Genomic DNA, 14,825 nt, shown 5'->3' with positions numbered 1-14,825 from the left:
GCTAGCCTTGTACAAAAAATATCCAGGCCCTGAGTTCAAGTCCCAGGACTGGCATGTACCGCATGCGCTGCGTGCATGTGTGCATGTGTGCACACAAGCACACATGCACACACACACCCATACCATTGATATCCCCAGAGAGAACTAATTCCCCCCTCCTTTCACCTCTCTCCTTTCTCCTCTCTCCTCTGTCCTCTCTCTCCCTTCTTACTCCTTTTTCCTCTCTCTGTACCCCCTCACCATGGACACCACATGAAGCATCTTCTCAAATGGTGTCTCTTCTTTTCTTCTAGATCTTTCCATCTTCACAGGAAAGCAAGACATCACAGCACTCCCTCTTTATAGAAGTACCCATCTCAGAGTTATGTTAGGCTTGGGGAAAGGCTCTGTAGATAAGGAAATGTCTGTCTCGGCTCTTCTGAAGGATTTGTTCAGTGCAGAGATGGATATGAGGGCAGGCCAAAAAACAGGAAGAAGGAGATGAGGGGGATTAGGCATAGTGGGTAGGGCTTGAATTGTCCTGTCCAGAATGTGAACATATTGTTTGATTCCAATGTACATTTCCTCCCTCTAGATCCTAGCCTACTCACCACACAACTGTATAAGTAAAAGCCTTTAAATTAAAAAAAAATTTTTTTGCCAGTCCTGGAGTTTCAACTTAGGGCTCGGGTGCTGTCTCTGAGCTTTTATGCTCAAGGCTGGCATGCTACCACTTGAGCCATAGCTCCATTTCTGGCTTAAAATGCTTAATTGAAGAGTCTTACAGACTGTCCTGACCAGGTTGGCTTCAAACTGCGGTCCTCAGATCTCAGCCTCCTAAGTAGCTAAGGTTACAGGTGTGAACCTTCTGTACTAGGCCAAAATTATTTATTTATTTAATCTTTTATTTAAGTAGTTGTACACAGGGGTTTCAATTTAACATACCAGTTTATGAGTACAAAGCATCTTGATCAATGTCATCCCTTCTATCATCCTCCCCCATCTCTCTGACTTCACCATTTGCCCTTACCTCTTCTACAGCACTTTGTGAACAATGCTAGAGGCATTCATTTGGGGTTCGATCCTCTTACTTCTTATTAAATAAATCACTATTTTGATTATTTCTGGAGTTTCCCCCTGGGGATCAGGGTAATAATCTCTGTCATGCAGTGAATCCCCACTGGGACTTTACCCATAGCTACATGTCCCAGTTTCAACTGGGCTTTTTCTTCACCAAGAAATTCTCCTCCTGGTTACTGCCTCCAGAGTACTGAATTTCCCTTCAGAAGCATCTTACCCCATCTCCAGTTTTGTGACAAGTCTAAGGATGAAGACTAGTTAATTCTTGCTTAGCCTAAAGAGATCTCTGAAGAAATCCAGAGAAGAAATACACATGATTGTTTTTCTTTAAGTGTAATGATATGAGTAGATTGTATTTTTTTCTCCAAGAGAATTGTCAGCATTTACTCAAAGAATAAAAGGTAGAACTTGAGTGTTCTTTCATAATAAAGGTATCTGTGTTATTTTTCATCATCCTTTGAGGGTTCCTGAGAGAAGCAACTTACAGGAAGAAATATGTATTAAAGTTCATGGTTTTAAGAGGTTTCAGTCCATGGTAGTCTGGATTGATGGCTTTTAGCCTGTGGGGAGTTAGATTATGATGGCTTGGATCATGTGTTGGAGCGAAGATGTTCCCCTTATGACTAGGAAGCAGAGAGGAAGAGGCAGGGACAAAATACCTTTCAGAGGCATGTCTCCTACCACCTTGCTTCCTCCAATCAGGCATCACCATTTACAGTTTCTACCACCTCTAATAGTACATCCAAAGTAATCTATCAGTGGATTAATCCACTGAGGAGGGAAAGATCTCATCATCCAATCATTTCCTCAAAGCCCCACCTCTGAGCATTTCATTAGGGACTGAGACTTTCTGTAAATTATCTTTGAGAGAACATTTCAGATCCAAACCACCACAGGAGAAAGGGGAAACAGAATTTTTCTCAATGGAAACTCCTGACTGAAAGTGTGAAAAGTTGGTCATTCTTCCTGTTTCTTCCAAAGGCACTTACTTTTACATGAGCAAAAGTCAGCAGAAGCTCAAGGACTCATTTTATAAAAATGTGTAAAGATACATTAAACATGTTTTATTTATGTGAATTTTGATTGTTAAATGTGTATTATTAGTATTAGTAGATGTATACAAATATATCTTTTTCATACACTTATCTTGAGAAATGACTATAGTCTCTGATCCCATATACATATATATTGTAAAGTGATTTCACGTTCATGATGTGTATGTGTATGTGTGTGTGGTGTGCTAAGACTGGGTCTTGAACTCCGAGTGCTGCCCCTCAGCATCACTCAAGAATAGCACGGTATCACTTGAGCCACATTTCCACTACCAGCTTTTTGGTGGTCATTGGAGCTTCCACCACATTTCTCCATATCTAAGTCTCTGAGTAGCTAGGATTACAGGTGTGTAAATTCATGGGGCCAAAAGCACACTTTAGTCATGTGTCATAGAGCAAACTTTGGTCAGTAATTGTGCCACCTCTATGACAGTGGTCCCACAAGATTACACTGCTGATGACATTGTGGCCATCCAAGTGTCAACATACCAGGATAATTATATAATGATGAAACTGACAGACAACACATTTGTACAAGTGCATCTCTGCCATTAAATGATATGCAACTCTATTTACCACTTCAGGAACAATGGATACTACGTAAGCCAAAGAAAATACATCCTGGGGCTGGGAATGTAGCTTAGTGGTAGAATGCTTACCTAGCATGCATGAAGCCCTGGGTTAGATTCCCTCAGTACCACATAAAAAAGCCAGAAGTGGCACTGTGGCTCAATTGGTAGAGTGCTCGCCTTGAGCAAATTGGGTTGATTCTATATCTTAGCTATGGTGAGTAATGCTGTGATAAACATAGCTGTGCTGGTAGCTTTAGTATGGCCTTGTTTGTGGTCATTTGGGTAAATGCCCAGAAGTGGTATTGCTGGGTCATAGGAAAATTATATTTAGTCTTCTAAAGAACCTCCATACTACTTTCCAAAGTGGCTGAACAAGTTTACACTCCCACTAACAGTGCAGTAGTGTTCCCTTTTGGCCATATCACCTCCAGCATGTTACTAGATTTGATAGTAGCCATTATAACTGGGGTGAGGTAGAATCTCAATGTTGTTTTGATTTGCTTTTGGGCTTGGACACTGTCCCTCAGCTCTTCAGCTCAAGAGTAGCACTCTACCACTAGAGCCACAGTGGCACTTCTGGCTTTTTTTTTTGTTTATGTGGTGCTGAGGAATCAAACCCAAGGCCTCATGCATGTGAGGCAAGCACTCTACCACTGAGCCACTTCCCAGCCTGATTTGCATTTCTTTTATGGCCAGAGTTGCTGAACATTTCTTCATGTGTCTATTGACTATTCTTATTTCTTCTTCAGAGAAGTTTCTCTTTAAGTCTTTGACCCAGGTGTTTCTTTGAGGATTTGTTGGGGGATTTAATTTTTTGAGTTCAAAGTATATTTTAGATATGAGGCCCTTGCCTATTGTATGGATCAAGAAAATATAGTGTATATATTTATGTTGAAAATGAACTTTACAACTTGGAGGGGAAGTTGGGGAGGTGGGGAGGAAAGGAATAGTAGGGGAAAAACAAAGGAGGAGGTAACAATGCTTGATAGGAAATGTATTCATTACCTTACTCATGTAACTGTAACCCTCTGTACACTATTTTTGCAATAAAAACATTTAAAAAAGAAAATATGGTATATATATATATATACACATATATATATATATATATATATATATATATATATATATATATGGAATTGTATGCTTCCATCAGAAAGAATGACACTGCTCTATTTGTAAGGAAATGGAAAGACTTGGAAAAAATGATACTAAGCGAAGTGAGCCAGACCCAAAGAAACGTAGATCCCATGGGGGACCTACAAATAAGGGAATAAATAAATACATTTAGGATAATCTTAGCAGATGAGCAGAATAGCTCAATAGCTATGTATATCTGATCACATATGATGATGCTAAGCAAAATGAATTCTAAGACATGTACACAAGAGGTTTTTCTTCCTTGTTGTTTTTAAAGTATTATGTGATTTCTTGTTTCTTTTGTATGCTATTCCCCTTATGGAATATCCCCTGTTGGCACTGTATTTGATTTTGGTACCCTGGTATGATATATATATTTATTTAAATTAGGGAAGGGGAACAACAGAATGGTGAGACAAAAGACAAGAGGGAGGTAATGCAATAGCGATATTCACAAGACAATATGTTGGAAATGATCTGTACAACTTAGTGGGGGGAGGGGCAATGCAAGTGGGAGAAAAATGAGGGAAGGGGTAACAAGTGTGACAAAAATGTACTTATTACCTCATTTATAAAACTAACTCTTCTGTATATCACCTTGACAACAAAAAAATTTAAAAAAAGAAAAAGCACAGGGATAGTGCTCAGGCCCTGAGCTCAAACCCCAGGACTGCCCCCCACCCTGAAAAAAAAAGAAAGAGAAAATACATCCTGCCACAAGGTGAGGTTTTTGCATATGATCAAAAGAGAAGAAACCATTGGAGACGTGTTGAATTTGGACACCAAATGGTTCCAACTAGATTCAATGTCAGTGAAAAGACAGCAGTTATGGAAGAGAAGCCATGTTGGCTTTCTGCCTTCATGGCCTTGGACAGTTAGATAGAATCTGCAGAAATGCCTCCATCTTCAGCAGTTTACCTCATTCTCAATTCTTCTTTAGGCTCTTGTTACTAGAGCATGGTGGCATGATAGATGGATTGTGGGCTGTGCCATCTCTAAAAATCTAATTGGCGTAGAGTCAAATGTCCTGTTAAAGGAAAACATTGGTAACATGCAGATTTTCTTATTGTTTTCATAATCCTGCGTTTACCCTTACCTCCCATATGTAAATCACTGTCCAGCCCCATCTCGTTGAGCTGGTGACTTGTTCAAGACAATTCAGTGTGTCAAAATTGAGGTGTCAATCTTGAGATTTAGGTTCAAAATGATATTATTATTTTGTTTTTTTGCTGGTCCTGGGGCTTGAACTCAGGGTTTGGGCATTGCCCCTGAGCTTCTTTTTGCTCAAGGCTAGTGCTCTACCTCTTGAGCCACAGCACCACTTCTGGTTTTTTCTGAGTAGTTTAATGGAGATAAGAGTCTCATGAACCTTTCTGCCCAGCTGGCTTCAAACAGCAATCCACAGATCTCAGCCTCTTGAGTAGCTAGGATTATAGGCATGAATCACCAGTTCCCTGCTTTTTTTTTTTTCAATGTCTACTCTGTTTTTATGTTGCTTGTCTGCTCTTACCAGTTGAAAATGGTTGTCATGGAGATCTTCACCAAGAAGCCCATATAGTAAAGGACTTAGGAAGGCCTCTGGCCAATAGCCAATGAGAACCTGAATCCTCATGGATGCATCCATGTGAATGAATGAGCTTGCAAGTATTTCCTCTCCCAGCAAAACTTCTCAACCATTACAGTCTTAGATAACACCCTGCTTTGCTGCCTTATATCATACCATGGATTAGCAAGTTCTAAATAAGTATGTAAAAATCAGTAATTGCTTAGCTTTCATTTTGCAAAACTGACAAAGATTGCATATATGCAAGGAATCTAATGTGAAAAATCTAAATACATCATGAACTTGTCAATCAAATGAACATATTCATTATGATATAATTTAGGGAGGCAAGAAAGGGGGTGGTAAAGACACTTAAGATGTATTTTCTTAGCTATTTTTGTGCGGTTACTAAAGCGGTTACTAAAGCGCATCAGGGTGTGGACACTGATGGCTCATGACTGTAATTCTAGCTGGTCAAGAGGCTGAGATCAAAGGATCATGGTTCAAAGTCAGAGCAGGCAGATAAATCCTTATTCTTATTTCCCAATTAACCAGCAAGAAGCTGGAAGTGGAACTGTGGCTCAAGAGGTAGAGCACAGACTTGAGTGTAAAAGCCAGGTGAGCACATGAAATCTCAAGTTAAAGCCCCAGTATTGGCACCAAAACAAATAAATAAAGATATTTTTGTTCTTCTAGAATTTTTAGTTTTGTAGGCCTTACATTTAACCCATTTTGAATTACTGTTTGCATAAGGTTCAATTTCATTCTTCATGTGGATATTCAAGGTTTCTAATACCAGTTTTTCTTTTTTGAGATGGTCTTAAATATGTCACACCAGATGGCTGAAATTTATGACTCTCTTAAACTCCTGTTGAGTGACAGGTATACACAACCATTCCAGTCACTGAGGAGGCTCTTTTTTTCCTGTACATGTCCTTGTCAAAGATTAGTTGATTTTATATTCATTCATCTATTTCTGAGCCCTGTAATCTGCTCTTTTATTGCATTTCTTTTTAGTCATATCATACAAGAGTGGGAGTAGTTAGGGGGGAAGGTGACATTTCCATGCATGTATATAATGTATTCCTATCAATCCTTCCTCTTATACTTTCTCTGACTCCTCATCTTATTGCTCAGTACAATTTTGACATATCTCTTTATCTTAATTTTTATATAAGTAGTTTTCCAAAGGGATTTCAATCTAATAAATCAGTGTATGAGTATAATACATCTTTCATCGTTCTCCCAATTTCTCCCAACCCTGATTTCAGCAGATTTCATTGCTCCATTTTCATTCATGCTGACAATCATTTTTTATTATATCCATTATCCTCTTTTACTCCTGTTATCCCATCCCCTACCTACTAGTTGCCAACAGATTCTCTTTCTCTTCCCTTTCCCAATTCCCTAATGATCAGTAGCTTTCAATAATATGTGGTTGTAGTTGATCTCAAAATCATGTGTCTTTCTTTTTCTTTTCTTTTTTTCTTTTTTTTTGTTTGTGGGGCTTGAACTCTGGGCCTGGGCACTGTCCCTCAGCTCTTCAGCTCAAGGTGAGCGCTCTATCACTTAAGCTACAGCGCCACTTCCGGTTTTCTAGTGGTTTATTGGAGATAAGAGTCTCACGAACTTTCCTGCCCGGGCTGGCTTTGATCCGAGATCCTCAGATCTCAGCCTTCTGAGTAGCTAGGATTATAGGCATGAGCCACCGGCGCCTGGCTCAAAATTATGTGTCTTTCTTTTATGCAAGTACCATGCTTTTGAATATTGTAACTTTGCAACATAATTTGGCATCAGGAGATGTGATCTTTGCAGTTTTATTCATATTTTTATTAGTTATTCAGGATCTCTTATGGTTTTATATGAACTTTTACAGAGATGACATTAAATATCTTGTAGATATCTTAACACTATTTCAACTCACAAATAGGAAACGCCTCTTCACTTAGGCCTTTAATTTCTGTTATTAGTAGTTTTCTTGTATATACCATATATACCAAATTATAAAGGGAAAATATGACTTGGTCTTGAAAGTTAAATAAGCAAGACAAACAAAACACTGTAAATTTCTGAGAAAACTCCAAAGAAAGGAATGTATAAACATCCTTTTAGAGACATAAATCTTCATTGAGAGAATAAAATTAATATCCCATTAAGCTGAGGCCTCACGCATGTTACACCAGTGCTCAGAGCTACAATTTCCCTCTGCTTCCAGCCTTGTATCAGATTCTTGTGTTAGAAAATTCAGTTTTCCCTCAAGTATATGGTGGGTACATACAACAGGCTTACAATTATCAAAACCATAAAATAAAATTAGAAACAGTCTGCAAATGTTTTTTGTACCTATCCTGGAGTTTGAACTCAGAGCCTAGGTGCTGTCCCTGAGCTTTTTTGCTCCAGGCTAGCACTCTACCACTTGAGTCACAGATCCACTTCCAGATCTTTGGTGGTTAATTGGAGAAAAAAGTCTCACAGACTTTCCTGCCGAGGCTGGTTTTGAAACATGATCTTCAGATCTCAGCCTTCTGAGTAGCTAGGATAACAAGTGTGAGCCATTGTCTACCCTCACAATTTCTTTGAGGATAATTAAAATTGGAAATCAGATGCAAAAATTTCCAAGCCAGCTTTCTCAGATCAGGGTGAGCCTGGGCTCTATGCTTTCTCTCTTTCCCCCCATTTCATTAGTATTGGCAAGCCTTAAGAGAGGGAAAGAATAGACAAATTAGGCTAATTGTGAGTCCTGTGTATTGGTCTCTCAAGGCTATGCCAAGTACTGATAATTGATTCATGCCCTTGAGTTTTATAGGTTGTTCATTCTAGAACAATGAGCTCTATATGTGTAGTCTTTTCTTCCAAAGTCGTCATTTCATCAAGATGTTCACCTCTGACTCTGATTTCTGGCAAGTCCTGAGAACAAAGTTTCAATCCCTCAACATTCACGACGGGAGAGAACAGGGGATCTGAACTTCTGGATTGCCCCAGTGGAGAGCTGATCTCAGCCCTGTGAGTGCCAGGATCCATGGTAATGATGGAGGGACTGTTAGGAACCCAATTCCTCCTCATTCAGAGAAGCAGGACTATTGGGATGGACAGCTAGATGGGAGAGCCACAATATGAAAAATGTCATCTCAGAATCTCATGATGCTTATATTCTCTTTCTGCTGAGGACTTCAGGATTCTTGATTCATAGGTCTGTTCTCACCTACCATGTCAGTCTTCCACAGTAATCACTCATACTAGGGCAATAAATAGTTCCTTCCAATAGTGTGTCTATGCATTACCCACATTTTTTTTCTCTTGTGCCATTTTTATATACATTATTTCCCCAGTTTACCAGTCATTAATTGGCCAATTATTTTACAGTGGACTAATTTACATTGTTTAGGATTTTTTATGATTGAGATTCTAAAAAATAATTATTTGTTCTTTTCTAGTTTTCTTGATGCTCTATAATTATTATTCTTATTACTTTTTTGTTGGTCAGGAGGCTTGAGCTTGGAGCCTGGGCACTGTCCCTGAGCATTTTTTTTTTTTGCTCAAGGCTAGCACTCTATCACTTTGAGTCACAGCTACACTTCCAGTTTTCTGGTAGTTAATTAGAGACAAGAGTTTCATGGATTTTCCTGCCGATGCTGGCTTTGAATCATGATTCTCAGCTCTCAGCCTCCTGAATAGCTAGAATTACAGGCATGAGCCACCAGCACCCACATTCTATAATTATTTAGAGCTTAATTGATAAAGTTTATATAAGTAGCTCATTCTGTTTATTGCTAAATATATTAGTTATATGGATATACCAATTTTAGCTTATTCTCCAAACAATCCCACTTATTCAATATGATCAAAAACCAGGTTTCAGTGGCTCAAACATATAATCCTGGTTACTCAGGAGGCTGAGATCCAAGGCTCATCTTTCAAAGCCAGCCTGGGAAGAAAAGTATGTGAGACTTTTAGCTTCCCTAAACTACCAGAAGTGGAGCTGTTGCTCAAGTGGTAGAACACTATCCTTGAGTGAAAAAGCTCAGAGACAGCACCCAGGCCCTGAGTTCAAGTTCCAGGGCCAGCACACACAAAATTGAGATTTTTTTAAAAAAAATTTTATGGTATAGGGATTTGAATTCAGGGCAAACTGGGATTTGAACCTAGCACCTGCTAGGCAGAAACCCTATGATACAATCCTTGAAATTTGTTCTTAGCCAGCCTCTAGGGTCTCACACCTATAATCTTATATTCAGTAGGCTGAGACCTGAGGATTGCGAATTGAATCCCAGGCCAAAAGGAACCCATGATACACTTATCTCCAATTAACCACTCAAACATTTGAAGTGGAGATGTGGTTCAAAATGGTAGAGTGCTACCCCTGAGCAAAAAAGCTCAGGGACAGCACTAGGGCATGAGTTAAAGCCTCATCACAAACAGAAAGAAAAGAAAAAGGTGCTCATAGATAGTCCATCAGACCATTTATAGAACTGCATTTTGAATAAAAATAAATAAATGGACCACTCAGTAACATTTGTTAATTGGAATATTTTTTAAAATGAAAAGTATTCTGTCTGTTCCATTTAAGGGAGAGGGAGAATACTCTTGTGTTTATGGGTCTAGAGAATGGTGTTTTGAGGAGCTTTTGTTGATACATACTTTAAAAATATTTTTATTATCCTTAAGTAGTTTTACAAAGGAGCTGCTATTCAACAAAGCAATTTATGAATAAGTTTACATCTTGATCAATGTTACCCCTTTCAACATTCTCACCTACTCATCTCAACCCACCCCTTCCCTCACTTTGCTTAATTTTTAGGTTTTGTATTGAATTTTTGCCATTTAACAAAGCAGTTTATGTATATAATGATCTGTGTCATCACTTCAACATCTCTGCCCTCCTTCCACCCACCCCCTCCCTTATATTTCTCAATTCTCAATAACTTCTTGCCTTCCTTTTCCCCCTTCCCCTCTTTCATTTGTCTACCCCTCCCTCTTAGCCCCACCCTCCCCTCAGGAAGTTCCCATTTTCTGGTACTTAGTTTTTTGGGCTTTGACTTAGACTTTTTAAAGAATTATACTATTTGCACTATCCATAGAGTCTATATGTCAGTTAATTCATTTGTAACCCCCTTGTTTAACACCTGGTGTGTTTACTTGTAGATCTAAACACACATTCTAGCTACCACAAATGAGGCACACCATGCAACCTATGTTTCTCTGAGTCTGACTTACTTTGCTTTATACAATTTCTTTCCAAGTCTTTCCATTTCCTTATGAGTGATACAATATCATTCTTTCTGATGGATGAGCAGAATTCTATTGTATATATACACTACATTTTCTTGATGTATGCATCCATTGAGGGGCATCTGGGCTGATTACATATTTTGGCTATGGTAATTAATGATGCAGTGAATACACTTGTGCTGAAAGCTTTAGTGTGGCCCTGTTTGTGCTCTATTGGATAAATGCCTTGGAATGGAATTGCTGGTCAAATCTTTCTAAGATCTAGAGTCACAATAAATCAAAGAAAGATTAGACAAATGGAATTTCATCAAATTTAAAAGTGTTTCTTCATAGTAAAGGACATAGCTAACATACTAAACAAAAAGATCACAAAACAGGAAAAGATTTTTACCAGATGTACATCAAACAACATCCTAATATAAGTGGCCAATGGAAACATGAAGAAATGTTCAACATCTCTGGCCATAAAGGAAATGCAAATCAAAACAACACTGAAATACCACCTCACTCCAGTTAGAATGGCCATTATCAAAAAAAACTAGCAATAACCGATGCCAGCATGGATGTAGTCAAAAGGGAACTCTATTACAGTGTTGGTGGGAATTTAAGCTTGTTCAATTACTCTGGAAATGATACATATTTTTAAGATCTCTAATTACTCTTGCAGTTGTAGAAGCTTACCTTAGAGGAAGACATAAGAATTCCACATTTTCCAAACTAGAATTATGTAGGAACAGCTGAAAGTGATTTGGGGAGACTACTAATGTGAAGTCCATTGCCATAACTGAGGAACAATGCTAAACATGTGCGACCCTCAAACATGAGAACTTCATTTATGAATTGCTTCAACTCACATCATAGAGTAATGGGTTTCTATTATCCATGCTTTTTCCTTTCTTTCAGGCTCTCTTCATTTTTCTGAAAGGTAATTGTGCTAGATGGAGCCAAGGAATCTAACAGGTGTCTTGGAATTCCACCTCCAAGGTCTCTCTGAGGATACAGCACTGCAGCCTTTCTTGTCTGGCTTACTTCTGTCCATGTACATGGTTGCCTTGCTCGGAAATCTGCTCATCATCCTGGCTGTCAGCTCTGACCCTCACCTCCACACCCCCATGTACTTCTTCCTCTCCATCCTCTCCTTAGATGACATCTGCTTCATCTCCACCATTGTCCCCAAGATGCTGGTGAACATGCAGACACACAGCAAATCCATCAGCTATGCTGGCTGCCTAACCCAGGTGTTCTTTTTTGCCTTGTTTGGAGGTTTGGACAGTCAGCTGCTTGCAGTGATGGCCTATGATCGTTTGGTGGCCATCTGTCACCCTTTACACTATCCAACCATCATGAACCACCATCTGTGTGGTTTGTTGATCCTACTGTCATTGTTCATGGGTCTTTTGGACTCCCTGACACACAGTGTGATGGTGTCACAACTTACCTTCTGCAAAGATGTAGAAATTTCTCACTTCTTCTGTGACCCACCTCAACTCCTTAAGCTTGCCTGTGATTATAGTTCTACCATTAGTATATTTATCTATCTTATTGGAGCAATCTTTGGGGGTGTTCCGGTTTCAGGCATCCTTTATTCTTATGTTCGAATTGTTTCTACCACTCTGAGAGTTCCATCCACAAGTGGGAAATATAAAGCATTCTCTACTTGTGGGTCTCACCTCTCAGTGGTGTGCTTATTTTATGGTACAGGCATGGGGGAATATTTTAGCTCCATCATTTCATATGATACCACAAAGGTGATGGTGGCCACAGTGATGTATACCATGGTCACTCCTATGCTGAACCCTTTTGTCTACAGTTTAAGGAACAGGGATATCAAGAGGGCACTCAGGAAACGTCTTAGAATAACAACCTAACATCCATACCAAGGCTGAGTGTTCTGGTGTGTGGGTTAAGAAAGACTGTCAAATAACATCTAGAAAACCGACATCATGGCTTTTGTTAATTCTTACCCTTTTTATTTCCTTGTGGTTTCTCACATGGACTTTCATCTTGCACTGCTATTACTTTGGATCAATGCTACAAAGGGTCCTGTGTTCATGGTACGTCAGTGAAGAGGACAGTCCCACCCCTATTGTTGGGAGGATGGGATGGGAAGGGGAAACAAAGGAGGAGTCTACAATGCTTGATAAAAAATGTACTCATTATCTTGCTCATGTAATTGTAACCCCTCTGTACAGTATTTTCACAATTAAAATGTAGAAAAAAAAAGAATGTTCTTAAAAGCATTATAGGTTCAAGATTTGGTTTACCACCTACAAGTGCTATTGGAGGTGGTGGTAGAATGTTTAGGGTGGTGGGGAGCCTTGTGTAAGGGACTTGGGCCATTGGTAGAGTGACCTCAAAATAGAACATGGTCCCTTGTCTCTTCTAATCACCAAAGCACCTGGGCCAAGGAATTGCTGACTGAAACAGGACCTAAAATGAGCCTTTCTGCCTCCTAGATTATTCATCTCAGACATTGTGTTATCATGATAAAAAAAAAAAAGCATACAGACACTTGGAATGTAATGTAAAGGAACTACGTGGTTCAAAACCACTGTCTGTTGGAACAGAGAGTTCCTGTAATGTATGTTTATCATTAATTAACCAAGAATCACTAAGAACTTCACAGCTGCTTATATTAATTATGTTCACCCCTGTCTCAACCCTCTGCACTGTCCTTGTCTATTTTACATAAATTTTGGGCATCCACCAAATCTATGAATGTAGATATTCAGAGATTGAATGTCACTGGCATTCGTATTGCTAGCTAGCATCCTGGAAGCTTTCACATGATGTAATCCAACATCAAATACTCTGAATTTAATTAGGTTATTTTTGGCAAGAAAACAAGTGTATTTAAAGATTCTGAACTTATTATTCATTTTAAAAACTATTTTTGAGCTCATATGGATACTACAAAATAAGGTACTTTATTGAGATATTTCTAAATATAAATAAAATTAAAATTGATCATATTTGCCCAAACTTTTACACTTTCATGTTCTCTTTTTAATAAGTTTTTTTATTGTGAAAATATCATACAGTGGGGTTACAATTACATGAGCAAGGTAATAAGTACATTTCTTATCAAGCATTGTTGCTTCCTCCTTTGTTTTTCCCCTACCATCTCTGCCCTCCCATCTCCACGAATACACTCCTTTGTTTTTCCCCTACCATCTCTGCCCTCCCATCTCCACAAATACACTCCCCTTCACTCCGTGCCAAAGTTGTAAATTGTTTTCTGACATAGCATCTTGTTGCAATGGGTCCACCTGTATCCCTATTTAAACAATTTTTTTTCCCTTCCACTCCACAAATTATACCAACATCAAATACAGTCAAAACAGGGGTTATACTGTGGGGGAGGGACATACAAAGCAACAAAAAAAATCATCACCTCATAAATATGTTAGAAACAATAGCAAGAAAGAAAAAAAACATTTGAGTCCTTTTCTTGGGGTTCATCTTGGCTAACATCATCTTATCTGACTTTTTCTGCTTGTCTCAGTCATATACTAGTTATTGCAAATAAGGGAAACCATAGGACCTATGTTTCTTTGGGCCTGGCTTACTTCACTTACTACAATTTTTTCCAAGTCTTTCCATTTCCTAACAAATAGGGCAATGTCATTCTTTCTGATGGAGGCATGGAATTCCATTGTGTATATATACCACATTTTCTTGATCCATTCATCTACTGAGGGGCATCGGGGTTGGTTCCATATCTTAGCTATGGTAAATAATGCTGCAATAAACATGGTTTTGTTGGTAGCTTTAGTATGGTCTTGTTTGTGATCATTTGGGTAAATGCCCAAAAGTGGGATTGTTGGATTATAGGGGAGCTCTATGTAGACATTTTTTTTTGTCTGTCATGGGGCTTGAACTCTGGGCTTGGGCGCTGTCCCTCAGCTCTTCAACTCAAGACTAGCCTCTACCACTTCAGCACAGTGCCACTTCTGGTTTTCTAGTGGTTTATTGGAGATAAGAATCTCATGGAATTTCCTGCCTGGGCTGGCTTTTTTTGTGTGTGTGAAAATATTGTGCAGAGGGGTTACAATTACATGGGCAAGCTAATTACATTTCCTACCAAGCATTGTAGCTTCCTCCTTTGTTTCCCCTTTCCATTCCATCCTCCCCCCCCCCCCAAAGTTTTAAAGTTCGTTTTCCGTATCACAACTTGTACATCTCATTGTTGCAATGGGTTCACCTGTATTTGATCTTGGGCTGGCTTTG

At 39.0% G+C, this 14,825-nt stretch overlaps 1 protein-coding gene and 1 pseudogene across 1 annotated transcript; both read left to right on the top strand.

Annotated features, from left to right (window-relative positions):
• The window catches only part of LOC138814253 (olfactory receptor 7E24-like), a 57,749-nt pseudogene that overhangs the window by 5,480 nt on the left and 37,444 nt on the right, over window positions 1-14,825 (top strand).
• On the top strand, window positions 11,534-12,463 carry LOC138813454 (olfactory receptor 7E24-like). Its single transcript, XM_070001887.1, has one exon. The coding sequence runs from the start codon at window positions 11,534-11,536 to the stop codon at window positions 12,461-12,463; it is 930 nt and encodes a 309-aa protein (XP_069857988.1).

The sequence above is a fragment of the Dipodomys merriami genome, unplaced genomic scaffold (assembly GCF_024711535.1).
Source record: "Dipodomys merriami isolate MVZ:Mamm:240054 unplaced genomic scaffold, mDipMer1.0.p SCAF_6, whole genome shotgun sequence".
Lineage (NCBI taxonomy): Eukaryota > Metazoa > Chordata > Mammalia > Rodentia > Heteromyidae > Dipodomys > Dipodomys merriami.
This window is presented reverse-complemented; position numbering and strand designations above follow the sequence as displayed.

Excerpts from the sequence above, each read along its gene's own strand:
- LOC138813454 (XM_070001887.1), top strand. The coding sequence starts at position 11,534 with ATGGAGCCAAGGAATCTAACAGGTGTCTTGGAATTCCACCTCCAAGGT.